Source organism: Bubalus kerabau, chromosome 6 (assembly GCF_029407905.1).
Source record: "Bubalus kerabau isolate K-KA32 ecotype Philippines breed swamp buffalo chromosome 6, PCC_UOA_SB_1v2, whole genome shotgun sequence".
NCBI lineage: Eukaryota > Metazoa > Chordata > Mammalia > Artiodactyla > Bovidae > Bubalus > Bubalus kerabau.
Window position 1 is genome coordinate 23,817,959 of NC_073629.1, and position 14,757 is coordinate 23,832,715.

The 14,757-nt window shown below is 39.8% G+C and overlaps 1 protein-coding gene across 11 annotated transcripts in view; it reads right to left on the reverse strand.

Annotated features, from left to right (window-relative positions):
* The window catches only part of PDE4DIP (phosphodiesterase 4D interacting protein), a 238,489-nt gene that overhangs the window by 61,502 nt on the left and 162,230 nt on the right, over positions 1–14,757 (reverse strand). For all 11 annotated transcript variants that reach the window (XR_008715612.1, XM_055584577.1, XM_055584581.1 and 8 more), the window contains 9 exons: positions 7,786–7,917; positions 7,026–7,145; positions 6,692–6,784; positions 6,344–6,556; positions 5,330–5,488; positions 4,374–4,487; positions 4,045–4,182; positions 3,158–3,337; positions 1,857–2,051 (listed from right to left, as the gene is read on the reverse strand). Coding sequence is in view for 10 of the 11 variants with exons in the window: in XM_055584577.1 (XP_055440552.1) it covers positions 1,857–2,051; positions 3,158–3,337; positions 4,045–4,182; positions 4,374–4,487; positions 5,330–5,488; positions 6,344–6,556; positions 6,692–6,784; positions 7,026–7,145; positions 7,786–7,917 (1,344 nt within the window). In the remaining variant the exon portion in view is untranslated. The remainder of the gene's footprint in view (positions 1–1,856; positions 2,052–3,157; positions 3,338–4,044; positions 4,183–4,373; positions 4,488–5,329; positions 5,489–6,343; positions 6,557–6,691; positions 6,785–7,025; positions 7,146–7,785; positions 7,918–14,757) is intronic.

Below are 14,757 nucleotides of genomic sequence, written 5' to 3' on the forward strand. Positions count from 1 at the left end.
ATCTGGAAGCTTGTAAGAAATGCAGATTTTTGAGGCTATGTTTTTTAAAAGCTATTTGAGGGATTGTTCTGCATATAAAATTCAAGAAGCACATCTAGAAGAATACAATCACTACTCTTCCTTGAGCTGAAGATCTTTTGTAATTTCAGGCATCTCTTAGATTCCATTATTTTACTACCAACACATACACAACATATATGTGTATATTAAGTGTAATAAGACTAATTCTTTCACATGACAAAAGGGTGAAAAAGAAAACTCAAAGACTCATTAGTCTCCTGCTAAATTTTTAAATAATTTACAATGATTTTGTTAGGTCATTCTAAAAGCAGTTTCTGTAGCACAAAGCAGCATTTCTAACAAAATGTGTATTTACTTCAATGGGCCTAAGAACTGGATGAGTGGAATATAACCATCCCATACTAAAAGAAAGCATTAGAGACTATTACGGTCAAATAACATAGGCAATGATAAGAATCTATTTCCCTCTGAAAACTGACTAGGGGGAATTCTGACTGACTGGTCCCTGAAATGTAGCACAAGTCAACTATACCAGACTCTAGCCTTTAGGAGAAAGATATATGGAAATGAGGATAAATTAAGAATTTGCTTTTGAAATATTTGTGGTACATATACACAATGGAGTATTACTCAGCCATTAAAAATAATACATTTGAATCAGTTCTAATGAGGTGGATGAAACTGGAGCCTATTATACAGAGTGAAGTAAGCCAGAAAGAAAAACACCAATGCAGTATACTAACGCATATATATGGAATTTAGAAAGATAGTAACGATAACCCTGTATGCAAGACAGCAAAAGACACAGATGTATAGAACAGTCTTTTGGACACTGTGAGAGAGGGAGAGGGTGGGATGATTTGGGAGAATGGCATTGAAACATGTATAATATCATAGAAGAAACGAATCGCCAGTCCAGGTTCGATGCAGGATACAGGATGCTTGGGGCTGGTGCACTGGGATGACCCAGAGGGATGGTACGGGGAGGGAGGTGGGAGAAGGGTTCAGGATGGGGAACACGTGTATACCTGTGGCAGATTCATGTTGATGTATGGCAAAACCAATACAATATTGTAATTAGCCTCCAATTAAAATAAATAAATTTGTATTAAAAAAATATTTGTGCATTGTTATTTTGAAATTACTATATCCCATATTACTATGAGATTGTTTATTCTCATCATGGCTTTGAAAAAAATCTTTTCTTCCCTCTTAAGATAACTCAGATTTTACATGAATTAAGAGAAAATGTACAAAGAATAAGCTTCCCCATATCTTGGGTAGAAACAAAATATCACTCAAGTCTTAATAATTTAGAATCAAAATCAAAACACTCCAGAACCCCGTATTTCTTATGGTCAAAATGATCAGAACATTAAGTAAAGGAAAATGTTATCAATACATAATGAACTTAATGAGTGGGAATATGTATTATTTAGGCACCCTCCACAAGCAAAGTGTTCTAGAAATAGCTTATATGGGCGTCCCTGGTGGCTCGGCTGGTAAAAAATGCGCCTGCAATGCGGGAGACGTGGTTTTGATCCCTGAGTTGGGAAGATCCCCTGAAAAAGGGAATGGCTATCCAGTCCAGTATTCTGGCTGAAGAACTCCAAGGACTGTATGGCCATGGGTCACAGAGTTGGATACGACTGAGTGACTTTCACTTGATGATTCATGTAAAACTATAGTCTAGTCAATAGGCTGAAGGAAAAAAAGCTAATAGAATGGACTTAAGACAACATAAATTTTACAAGTTACAAGGGTCTGATGCTTTCTGTAGTGTGGACTATAAATGCACAGGGTGATGCTCTCCCAGCCTGTGCATTAGTTCTTACGTGGCTCTCCTGCTCTCTGGTGCTCATGGACTGAAGCAGACCCTGAATCTCCATTTCATATTCCACCGCTTGCTTGTTCCGATCACTCAGAAGGTCCTGCAGCATCCTTTCCTTCCGCTGTAGACGCTGGCACAGCTCCTCAGCTATCTCAGTCTGCCCTGGTCCAAGTTTGCAGAGCAATGTTGCGGTAAGATCCTAATACAGGAGAGAGAGTGTAAGTTCTGGAGGAAAGAATTCCCTCTAATACACATCAAAGGGCTTAAAAGAATCTTTCATAGAAGAGACAGCAAGTATGATGTTTTACTCATTTTTGTTGCCCCAGATCTAGCACAGGCCTTGCACATAAAAGACTGTCAATACACAGTGAATGAACACTAATAATACAGGAAAAAAAAAACTTAGAATGACAACTTACATGTTGTTTTCTAAAATAAGTCCTTTCCTTATATGCTCAGGGCACATAATATTGGGGATAAAAGGGCACTCAGTTCATTTATTTTCTCCCCAGTTTAACTTTATAGGGGAACACACAATGATAAACTGCAAAAAACAACAAGCGCTGTTTTTATAAGCACAGTGATGTAGCTCCTAGGTCTACACTAGGAGGTAATACATGGTGGTTAAAACTGCGGAGCCACACCATCTGAGTTGCACACTGGTTATACCACTTATTAGCTATGTCACTTTGGATAAGTTAATTCACCTCAGAAGTCTGTTCCCTTGACTGTAAAAGAGGAATAACAGTATGTACCTCATAGGTTTGCAAGGATTCAGTGAATTAGTATCCATCTTAAAACGGGGCTTCCCTGGTGGCTCAGTGGTAAAGAATCTGCCTGCAGTGCAGGAGATCAGGGTTTGATCCCTGGGTGGGAAAGATCCCCTGCAGGAGGGCATGGCAATCCACTCCAGTATTCTTGCCTGGAGAATCCCATGGACAGAGGAGCCTGGTGGACTACAGTCCATAGGGTTGCATAGTCAGACATGAGTGAAGCGACTAAGCAGTAGCAGTAAGCTCTTAAAACAGCGCCTGACACAGCATACGCACCATAACAAAGGTTAGTTACCATACTGTGGGTATATTTTTTAGATCTCATTCTCACATAACTTCTTTGAGAAAGATAATTGTCCCCTTGAGTTTATAGGCGTAGGGAAAAAATTCCTGTGAAAGCCAATGACCTGCCCAGGCACAGGATGGAATTAAACACTTGGGTCACCAGCCTCTCAGACCTCAAGAGTCCTAATCCAAGACTAAGATTATGTCATCACTAAACCGACTGCCCGTAAGTTAACTAAATCCTTGCCTCCACTTCTTTGTTCCTGTCATGCAGAGATGTCTGTAGCTGCTGAATGATGCTTTCTTGCTCCTTCTGCCAACGGCTAAATTTGGTTTCCATTTCTTCTTTCAGCCACTGGAGGTTCTGACAGGTGGCAGACAACTGTTCCACTTCCAGGCCTTTGGACCTCAGGAGACTCTCCATACTCTACAGTCACAGAGACAGCAGTTGCTAAGTCAAAGAGCCACCCCACACTCCTCAGCATGAACAGGAGACCTGACTCACCTTTACAGTATCTCCTCCATTATCGTATCTATTTATTTTGCAAAAGGAAAAACTGTGTATCTAATCTAACAATGCCATATTAGTCTATTTTTTGTTATTAGAAACTCTTATCTAGTTTGTAGAGAGGTAGATATAATGTATGTCCTAAATAAAGTATTTTGGAGGAAGTGAAGAACTTCTTTAAGAAGTTCCAGATGGTTAGATATTAAAGATCTAAAAGAAATACACAAAAACAGCCCAGAGTAAATATTAATAAGAGAAACAAGGACTCTTGACTGTGGTTATACACAGACATGTACATAATATTAATGAGAAAAATACAATATAATAGTGTATCTGAGCAATGGTTCTATAAAAGCATATAAACACTGACAAGGATTAGAAATAAATTAGAACTATGAATCCATATTCACTGCCCTGTCCTACAAAGCTCATACTAGAAGTGCTAAAACTTCTCACTCCAAAGTCTATGATAACAGAACTAATGACTGCTATTTTTGTTTGGTTTTGTATTTTTTAATATATAAAACACATATTCTGATTTTCAGCAAACGATGGAAGGGGTGACGCTTCAGGCTTGGAATCCAAGTGGGAGAGGGATGCCGAGTCATGACGGCGTTTGCTCTCACCTGCATGGTAGCTTCATTGGAGGAGAGGATACCGCGCAGCCTCTCTAAGTCGTGATCTCGCTCTCTCATGGCAAGGTGAAGCTGACGCAGTTCCTTTTCCTTTTCTTCTAGGCTGGAGAACTTTTCATCTATAGCCCGCTGCAAGCAAAGTAAGCATCCCAAAGCTCCGTAAGAGCCACTATTCTGATTACGCTTATTCAATAAGATTCCAAATATAAAAGAATAGAAAAACAACTCCAAAAAGCAGCAAATTCAGTTAACACACATTTCTATAGTCCCTCTGGGGACAGAATAACCCATAGCATCATGAGCAGAATTATGGTACATACCTCTAGGGCAACATCTCTATCTTGGATTCTTTGCCTAAGTTTCTCAAGCAACATTTCATTTGCTTCAAGGGTTTTGTCTGAGTTATTTCGGTACTGCAGGAGCTCCCGAAATTCCTATCAGGACCAAGAAATAATTTCCTTTATTCATTTTACTTAGTATTAACTGAATTCCTACACTGTGTCAAGCAATCTGTTAGTGTTTCAGAATAAAAAACACAATGTGATCACTCTCAAGGGGAACACAGTTTAGCAGAGATAACAGACATACAAAGTGCTAACAATTCTGCATCATATATATGTGAGTATACATAAACACATCTCCTGGGGGAACACAGGATGCATTGTCTAACTCTGCCTGAAGGTGTCACTAAAGTTCCCATGAAGGAGGTTACATTGCTCTTAAAGCAAGCACTAGGAGTTTCCCAAGAGGCTGTGTGGGGTATTTCTGTCAGAGAAAAAATATAGGTATAATATATGTATGCGTATTATGAAAAAAATCATATGGTCAGTGAAGTATAAGGTATTCAATGTGACTAAATCTTAGAGTAGGTGGTAGAACTGACCACTCTCTCCCTTAGTCTTCCATTTTTTCCCTATAACTTACATTTTATCACCTAAATAGCTGGATATATAGAGGTCTTCAGCGGGAGCAGAAGACATATCTTCTCTTCATCTTCCCCATTCCTGGCCTGGAATCTGACTCACAGAGATGCTTAATAACTACTGGCTAAATATTTACTGCTTAAGTCTTTCCGGTCTGTAGTTCTTATTTCCTACACTTGCTGGTTATCATCTTGGTTCACGGATTGTACTTTCTATTTCTTTTGAACCCTCCTGGTTCCCACATCTCAATGATCTACATGTAGGAGGTACTCAACACAAGTGGACAGATGATATGAACATAAATGCCCACGTCCTGTGAACCCAGTTTTAGCTGAATCATTCTGTGGACTCACCTGAAGCAGCTGCTCTTTGTGACTCAGACTGTGGTGGAGGTGCTGAATGTGCTGCTCTTGGGTGCGAATCTCATTATATTTTTCAGCCTCCAGGGTATGAAGCTGTTGGCTCTTACTCTGAAGTTCTCCTTGTAGCTGCTGTAGGGCTTTTCGCAATTCCTGAATTAAACAGATTCCCTTTTTCAAACAATCTAAAATTTTCATATGGTCATTAGATACGGAGGCCTTAAAACTTTCAAGGCATAGAGAACAAAAAAATAAAGTAGCAAAAAGTGCCATTCTTAAAATTACGAAAGAAATACTATAAGGGTCAAATAGGATGAGGGAAACTATGGGAACTGTGGATGGGAGTATTAATACTATGATTCAATACTTACTTTTTGGCTTAAAAGTGATATATCTATGTAAGCACTAAGTGGGATTTGGTTCCAGTGTAAACATGGATCCTTTATCAATAAGCTCAAGGATACACGATTACTACCCATGCTTTTAAATCTTAAAAAAGAACTGGGAGCATTTTTTCCAAGCTAACAAGAAACTATTTAAGAATTATGTGTTTTAATTTTTTAAAAAAGCACACACGGCTAACTATGCAGGCCATTCCTCTCACTTGGTTGGTCTTCCTGCTTTTCTGTCTCACTGACTTTTACCCACCCTTCAAGAATAATCTTAGACAATATGCTCCTTTGTGAAGCTTTCTCTGGCTCCCTCAGCTCTCCCTATATATTCCTATAGGATCCTTATGCCTCCTCTATAATATTTACCACACTGAAATACTGTTTACAAGACTGTCTCTCAAACTATATTACAAGTATCTTAGGAGGAAAGTGTCTGTGATAGTCACTCTTGTATTTCCACAACACAGCCCAATACCTGGCATACAGAAGAAGGGTTAGCAAATGTTGAACTGAATTACTAAGATTAAGTAAGTTCAACACAAGCTATCCCTATAAAAAGTTATTACCAGGGCAAAGTTCACCTTTACACACTGCCACACAACGATTAATGATTTACTTGGTTATGTTTCCAAGAAGCCTCTTTCTGCTGTTCTCTCTCCTGTGCTGCAGCCTCTACAAACCGCACACATCGTCTAGCATCAGCCAGCTGCCTTTCTTTTTGGCGTACTGCCCTCTGGAGCTTCTGTATTTCAAGCTGGCTGCAGAATAAAGCACTTTGAAGGTCAAGCAGAGCCACCTGTTGCTGAGCTGGGGAAGTACCCTCTGAGTTCTGAAAAGAGAGAGAAAAGCATCATCACAAGAAGGGCCGGCACTGAGCAGCCAAGAAGACCACCGAGACCAAGACCGTGGCTGAGAGTGGCACATCCTCAAGTGATGCCTCCTGCCCTGGGTGATCCTCACATACATGAAGCTGTTTAAGCTGACTCTGGTGCAGCATTTCTCGAAGCTTAGCCATTGTGTCGTTTTGACCTTCAATCACCTGGTACAACTCCTCAGTCTGCAAACGAGAGAGGGGGTACCAAACATGTTAGCAAACTAAGTATAAACTCCATTATCTTATTATCTCACTGATACAGATTTTAGTAGCAGGACTATTCCAAAATACCAATCTAGATGACACGACAATTTCTCTAAGATCTGTTAGGCTGAAAATATCCATTTCTACAAATTATAGGATACTTGTCTACTTTGATGGGAAAAACATTTCCTCATAGGTCCATGATTGCCAAACATTTTACCTCACTTTCCCTGCTTTTCAGAGTTTCCTTGAGGTTTTGAATTGTATCATCTTGCTTCTGAGATGACTCCTGAGCAGACTTCAGTTCATAGCTCATTTCATTCAGTTTTTCTTGAAGAATCTGAATTCAGTAAAGAAAAACAGTTTGGTAGGTCAATGATTTCTTTTACTCTCAAATGCAACCATGAAATCTGTCCTCAAATCTAGGTTTAAAGGATTTCTTTAGGGGATGTTACATTGCTATTTTCCCCCACACAGTGTAACCATTAAAGTCTTAAGTCAATCAGCAAGACAAAGTAGCAGGAGACATGAAATACTTCCTTCAATACTCAATTGCTTCAACTCTCATGAGCTGTGCTTTCTGTATGACAGCAGCCGTACTGGGGGTACTTGTCCACATGAGTCACTATGGAGCCTTTATACAAAGACCAAGGGGCTTTTGCTATCTACTACATGACAGGACACAAGGGTACAACAAGCAAGGAGCGCTGCGTCCCAAATTGTGGGAATTTTCTTCTAAGCAGATGTTAAAACCCATGGGCTGTATAAAGGTCAAACGTTAAATCAAAAGCATAAACGTCTTGTCTCAGTACCTTATACAGTTAAAAACCATATTCAAGTTTTAATTTCGGACCTAAAAGACAGCAGAAATTCTGATCTGTGCAGAACAGACTAAAACACTTGAGACCGGAAGGAAAGAGCTACACTTCTAAGGATATAAAGAAACCCTGTGATCCCCAAGGGCATGGTTTTGCTCATACCTTGTTGGTGGTCTCTGTTTGCTGGATTTTTTCCTGGAGTTCTGCCAGATGGGAATCAGATACAGACTGCTGAGTTGTACTGGTCTCATTTGAATTCAACTTCTGTTGTTTGAGTAAGTCTTCAGTCATGGGCTAGGAAGAAGCACAAGACAAGTTAAGCATACCCGACAATAAATTTTATCTTCAAATGTTTTCGGCCTCTTTTGCCAGAGGAAATTAGAAAATTACAGCTGCTGAATGGATCATCAGTATGAATTGATGAAGACAAGGAAAAGTTCTGTTCCTTATTATGACTTATCAAGTCACTTACTCCCAAGCTACCATTCCTACCTTTCTGTACGAACCTACACAAACACTACTCAAAGCAAGTAATTCAGAAATTAAAAAGGGAGGATTTTAAAAAACACTCATGATGACCAAATATTTGCTATATTCTATTTTCAATCAGGGAATTCAAAAGATCAAATTTCTACCATCCCTAGGGGAGAAAAAGTTATAGTTCAACTACCCTCCTTATAGTATGCGTATTTCACATTATAGAAAAATGAGTAGATTTCAAATATGAAGCATACATTAGATAATAGTATTTAATCAATACTAAATTTCCTAACTTTGGTAACTGAACTGTTGTTATGCTCTCTTTAGGAATTACATGCTTATTGAGCATAAAGATATATTATATCTGCAATTAATTCTCAAATAATTCAGAAATAAAAAATGTGTCTACAGATAGTTGGAGTGATAAAGCAATTGTAGCAACATATTAGCAACTGATAAATCTGAGTAAATATTAGCAACTGGTGAACTTGGAAGTTCTTTGTACTTCTCTTAAGACTTCTTTAAGTTTGAAATTATTTCAAAGTAAAAAATAAAAATTAGAACTTAAAATCCATAAGGTCTGGGAAGGAGGTAAGACTTAGGAGTAAAAAACATCTATTTATATTTGGGACAATCAATCAGACTAAGATAACTTATTGAACTTGACCTAATATTCATTATGAGCTGCTGCTACTGCTGCTAAGTTACTTCAGTCGTGTCCGACTCTGTGTGACCCAATGGACGGCAGCCCACCAGGCTCCCCCGTCCCTGGGATTCTCCAGGCAAGAACACTGGAGTGGGTTGCCATTTCCTTCTCCAATGCATGAAAGTGAAAAGTGAAAGTGAAGTCACTCAGTCATATCTGACTCTTCGCGACCCCATGGACGGCAGCCTACCAGGCTCCTCCATCCATGGGATTTTCCAGGCAAGAGTACTGGAGTGGGGTGATCCAAAATCACTTTTCCATTATGAGCTAAGATACAGAATTAAAACTTTAGGAATTCACTGTGGCATTAAATTCCACCTTTTCTCTCCCTGCTTCCTCCCCTCTTCTCTCCCACTCCCAATTAGGGAAAATACAAATCCATTAGGAAGAGAAAAAAGGCAACTGCTTTTCATTTTTTCTTTACCTCACATGTTCAAGTTCTGACTACCACCTTCCAGGCTGTGGGGTTACAGCTGACCTTCAACGACTTCCTCACAGCAATTGACTGGAAGTATGGGCCTCCCTCCTGGCTCAGATGGTAAAGAATCTGCCTGCAATGAGGGAGACCTGGGTTCAATCCCTGGGTTGGGAAGGGAACGGCTACCCACTCCAGTATTCTGGCCTGGAGAATTTCAAGGACAGAGGAGCCTGGCAGGCTACAGTCCATGGGGTCGCACAGTCAGACACAACTGAGTGCCTTTCAGTTTCTTTCTTAATAAAGATTTCAGAAGAAAAATCTTTTCTATTCTCCCAGCGCTGTTCATCATTTAAAAAAATATCTACGAAGTACCCTAATATGCAAAGCACTATGGGAGGGGGAGTGGGGAGCTACAGAATAAAAGACCAAGGAAATACACAAAATAAAAGATAGTGACAAGGAAACAGGTAAGCAGGACAAAGTCATTAAGTTACTCTAAATTGGCTGATCAGTGGGAGGTCTCTTTCAGACAGCATTTAAATGAAGATCTACCTGATAAGGAACCAGCAATGCAAAGATCTAGGCAGAGGAACAACTCGTGGAAAAGACCTAGGGTAGATACAACCCTGGGAAAGAAAAATGCCTTTGTGGATGGAGAAGTACTTTTCAACAGAAATATAATGTGAGCTACATGTGTAATTTAAAATTTTCTAGTTATCTTCATTGACTAAAGTAAAACATAAATAAACAATTTTAATAAAACACTTTGCCACTCAGTCGTGTCTGACTCTTCAGGCCAGAATACTGGAGTGGGTAGCCTCTCCCTTCTCCAGGGGATCTTCCCAACCCAGGGATCGAAATCCAGGTCTCCCGCATCACAAACGGATTCTTTACCAGCTGAGCCACAGTTCAGTGCAGTTCAGTCACTCAGTTGTGCCCAACTCTTTGTGACCCCATGGACTGCAGCATGCTAGGCCTCCCTGTCCATCACAAACTCCCAGAGTTTACTCAAACTCATGTCCATTGAGTCGGTGATGCCGTCCAACCATCTCATCCTCTGTCGTCCCCTTCTCCTCTTGCCTTCAATCTTTCGCAGCATCAGGATCTTTTCAAATGAGTCAGATCTTGATATCAGGTGGCCAAAGTATTGGAGTTTCAGCTTCAGCATCAGTCCTTCCAATGAATATTCAGGAGTGATTTCCTTTAGGATGGACTGGTTGGATCTTCTTGCAGTCCAAGGGACTCTCAAGAATCTTCTCCAACACCACAGTTCAAAAGCATCAATTCTTTGGCGCTCAGCTTTCTTTATAGTCCAACTCTCACATCCATACATGACTACTGGAAAAACCATAGCTTTGACTAGATGGACCTTTGGCTGGCAAGGTAATGTCTCTGCTTTTGAATATGCTGTCTAGGTTGGTCATAGCTTTTCTTCCAAGGAGCAAGCGTCTTTTAATTTCATGGCTGCAGTCGCCATCTGCAGTGATTTTGGAACTCAAAAAAATAAAGTCTGCCACTGTTTCCACTGTTTCCCCACCTATTTGCCATGAAGTGATGGGACCAGATGCCATGACCTTAGTTTTCTGAATGTTGAGTTTTAAGCCAACTTTTTCACTCTCCTCTTTTACTTTCATCAAGATGCTCTTTAGGTCTTGATGAGCCACAAGGGAAGCCCAAGAATACTGGAGTGAGCTATCTGGAGTATAACCTATCCCTTATCCAGGGGATCTTCCTGACCCAGGAATTGAACTGGGGTCTCCTGCATCGCAGGCGGATTCTTTACCAACTGAGTTATCAGGGAAACCCTTCAATGAAACATTTTGACCAAATATATTTAAAATATTGTCACAAGTATGCATGCAATATGAAAATTAACAAGATACTAATTCTTTACATTGTTCCTTTAAAATTAAAGGTATACTGTACACTCAAAGCATATCTCAATTTGGGCTAGCCACATTTCATGCGGTCAACAGCCACACAAGGCTAACGGTTGCCTTGCTGGAGCACACAGGGCCAGAGCACGATGGGCAAAGGGGGTGCTGACACATGATGAAGTGGGAAGGCAGGCAGGGGCCAGATCAGATGTAGCTTCTGTGCACCACAGGTCATGAAGCTGTATTTCATTCTCATTGACATGGGAATGGACTGCAGTGTTTTTAACAGAAAAGTAATCAATTATATTTAAATTTTTAAAAGATCACTCTAGTTGCTATGTGATAACTGAACTGTTGGAGAGCATCAGGAGAAATGAGAAGACCAGCTAGGAGGCTGCTGCATGGGAATGAAAACACTGCTTTGGATTATAGTGGTAATAAAGGAGGGAAAGAGAAATGGATAGATTCGGACATGTTTTGAAAGTAGAGGCAACAGGCCTGGATAGTGGGAGAGGGAGAAAGAGATAAGTAGCAAGGATAAGGACTCCTAGAAAAAATTGAGATATTTGTTGTTGTGGGTATAATGGGGAGCCTTGCCCTGAAGCAATGTGAATTATGTCACACCACGGGAGAGGCAACTCTTTTCATAGATATTTACAACAGTTCTACTGATAAATAACTTTATCACTTAACAGTAAAACCTTCTCTACAAAACTTGGCTTCTTACTTCCTCGGTGTAAAACAACTTTCCAACAACATCTATTTTAAAGTATTTTCCAAATTTAAACTGTAACAAGCAGAATTAAGTAAAATAGCTTCAAGTTTTAAATGCCAGGGAAGGTAGCCATATTTAGTCACTTCAAACCAAAGAATCTTAGACCAGTGAAGGACACTTTATAAACTAACCATCTGATCCACTCTCAACTCACATGTGAGAAAATGGAGACTTATAACAGGTAAATAATTTGTCCAAAGTTACACTGGAAATAGAATCCAATTAAGCTGAATGCACTTAAAGTGGTAACTTCTCTTTCATATTTATAAAATCGACTGCCTACTATAATGCCCGGAATATTAAGTAAGTAAGTGTTTTTCGCTCAGTCGTGCCCGACTCTTTGCAACCCCATGGACTGCAGCCCACCAGGCTCCTCTGTCCATGAGACTTTCCAGGCAAGGATACTGGAGTGGGTTGCCATTTCCTTCTCCAGGGGATCTTCCCAACCCAGGGATCGAACCCAGGTCTCCTGCATTGCAGGTGGATTCTTTACCAGCTGAGCCACAAGGGAAGCCACCTGGAATATTACTCGAACCAAAAATTTTTGCTTACAGTGAACAACAGAAACAAAAGCAAATAAGCAACAGGCCTGTCTTCTGATTTCCAGCCCAATGTTGTAATCCCTCAGTGGCTCTCTTAGAAAAAAGACTGGCTAGATAGAAAGGGAGATGTTTAATTTAAATATTTCAACATCAACTTTAAATCTGAAGAATGCCAGCAGAAAAGCACATAATGAGTCTGGACCTCATCTGAACCCATTTTGGCATGCGTATTCATAGGAAACCTCTTCTAGGAATGTAATGTATGGACCAAAAGGCTGGAAGATGCTTGTTTCTCCTTTATTCTTAGTACTTTATTACTTTAAATCTCAAGGAAAAACAAAAAAGTCCTTGCAGGTAAGTCTGCCAAAAGAGTGCTTAGCAAAGGCCCACTGAGTAAACAGCTGACAATTAATTCTTGTGAGTATCAAGTACATAAACCAATCACTCCTATGAAGATTTTATAGAGCATGACATCAGTAATACTTGATCTGGTTGAATGTGTGTTAATCTCCAGGGTATCAGTTACTAAAATCATGTTGTAACCATAATTTTAAGTTGCTTTTGACTCAGGACAAATCGGAGAAGGCGATGGCACCCCCCACTCCAGTACTCTTGCCTGGAAAGTCCCATGGACGGAGGAGCCTGGAAGGCTGCAGTCCATGGGATCGCTGAAGGTCAGACACGACTGAGCGACTTCACTTTCACTTTTCCCTTTCATGCATTGGAGAAGAAAATGGCAACCCACTCCAGTGTTCTTGCCTGGAGAATCCCAGGGACGGGGGAGCCTGGTGGGCTGCCATCTATGGGGTCACACAGAGTCGGACACGACTGAAGTGACTTAGCAGCAGCAGCAGCAGGACAAATGCTTTTCAGCAACAGAAACGAGAATTCCTTCCAAGTCTAATGGTGCATAATATAAGACCTTTAGGCTAAAAGGTGGTTATTTTGATCTGGATTAACATTTTTTTTGACACTTTCCTAGTCATAACAGCACGTCATAGAGCTCAAACTGCTATAATTTTCTATCCTAGTGTTAGTAATAGAAGATACAGCAGCATCTAATGCTTACATCTTGCAAAGGGCCTGATCTGGGTTATGTAGCTAAGCTATGAGAGGGATAAATTCATCACAATCATACAAGAGCAGGTTCTGGCATTGCAACGTTTGAAGCAAAGATCTCTCACTCTTTGAATTTAGATAGAAAAGGAATCTGCACATGAGCCAAAACTGAAATAATGTTCACTAAGGGACCACGGCCCTCCTATCATAGCTTTTCTAGTTCTGGGCCAGACCATAAAGAAGGAAATAACAAGATAGAAGAAGGCTTCAAAAAGAAAAACCTTGGGTCTTTAGACATAAATTCTGTAGGAGGCAATAAATCAGTTTGCACAATATGAGAAAATTAGTAAGCAGAACCACACTGTTGCTCGTTAGCTTTAAAATAAGAAAGAAAGAAGGAAAGAAAGAAAAAGGGGAAAGGCAACCAGGAGGAATTCTGATGGTGACATTTAACAGTAACCATATTAAACAAAGGAATCAAAACACCCTTACAGAACAATCTCCCTCTTTAGGAGAGAAGAGCTTTTCTTCATATTTGGAGTACAATTTAACTAAAGGAAAATAATTTGCACTTACTTCTATTCTATACACACTTGTTCAGAGAAAGACAAAAATCTGTCTGCCTTTGTCCCACTTAGCTCTGCTTTCGCCATAAAGCACACTAGGCCTTAAAACGCTTATAAAAGTCAACCCGACTTAGATAGTAGATCTGGAATCCAAAATACACATTTTATCTACAAACACTTTAAGTCTAATTAATCTATCTCCCTCCACATTCTTAATTATTAGAGAAAATAGCTTAGCAATCAAATGCCATAATTCTTCAAGCTGAATGTTTTCTCTCTCCTCTCCATGTTTTAATATTCAACAAACAAGACGGTAAAGCCTGGTGACAGCAGAAGTCTTATACTGCTGTATTAAAGGGCTATTTTTTTTTTTCTAATGTCTACATTTAGTGAAGTAAAGGGATTTGACCTAAAGGTACAATTACCATATTTTAACTGTGCTCATTAGGATGCCAAATTTCTTCACAGTATCTATCCCTAAAGAATCTGCCTGACATCCTCAGGTTACAGAACGAAAGCCCTGCACTTAAAATAAGTAGTTATTGAATTCAATGCCATCAGGCAGTGTGATTTAATACACAGAATAAAAAGGTCTTGGATGAGAATGGCCAGGAACCTTTGACTCCACCTGAGCTAAGTTATTTAACCATGAGCTTTCCATATCTCTAAACTGAGAGACTGCATGGGATGATCTTTAGAATCCTTCTCAAT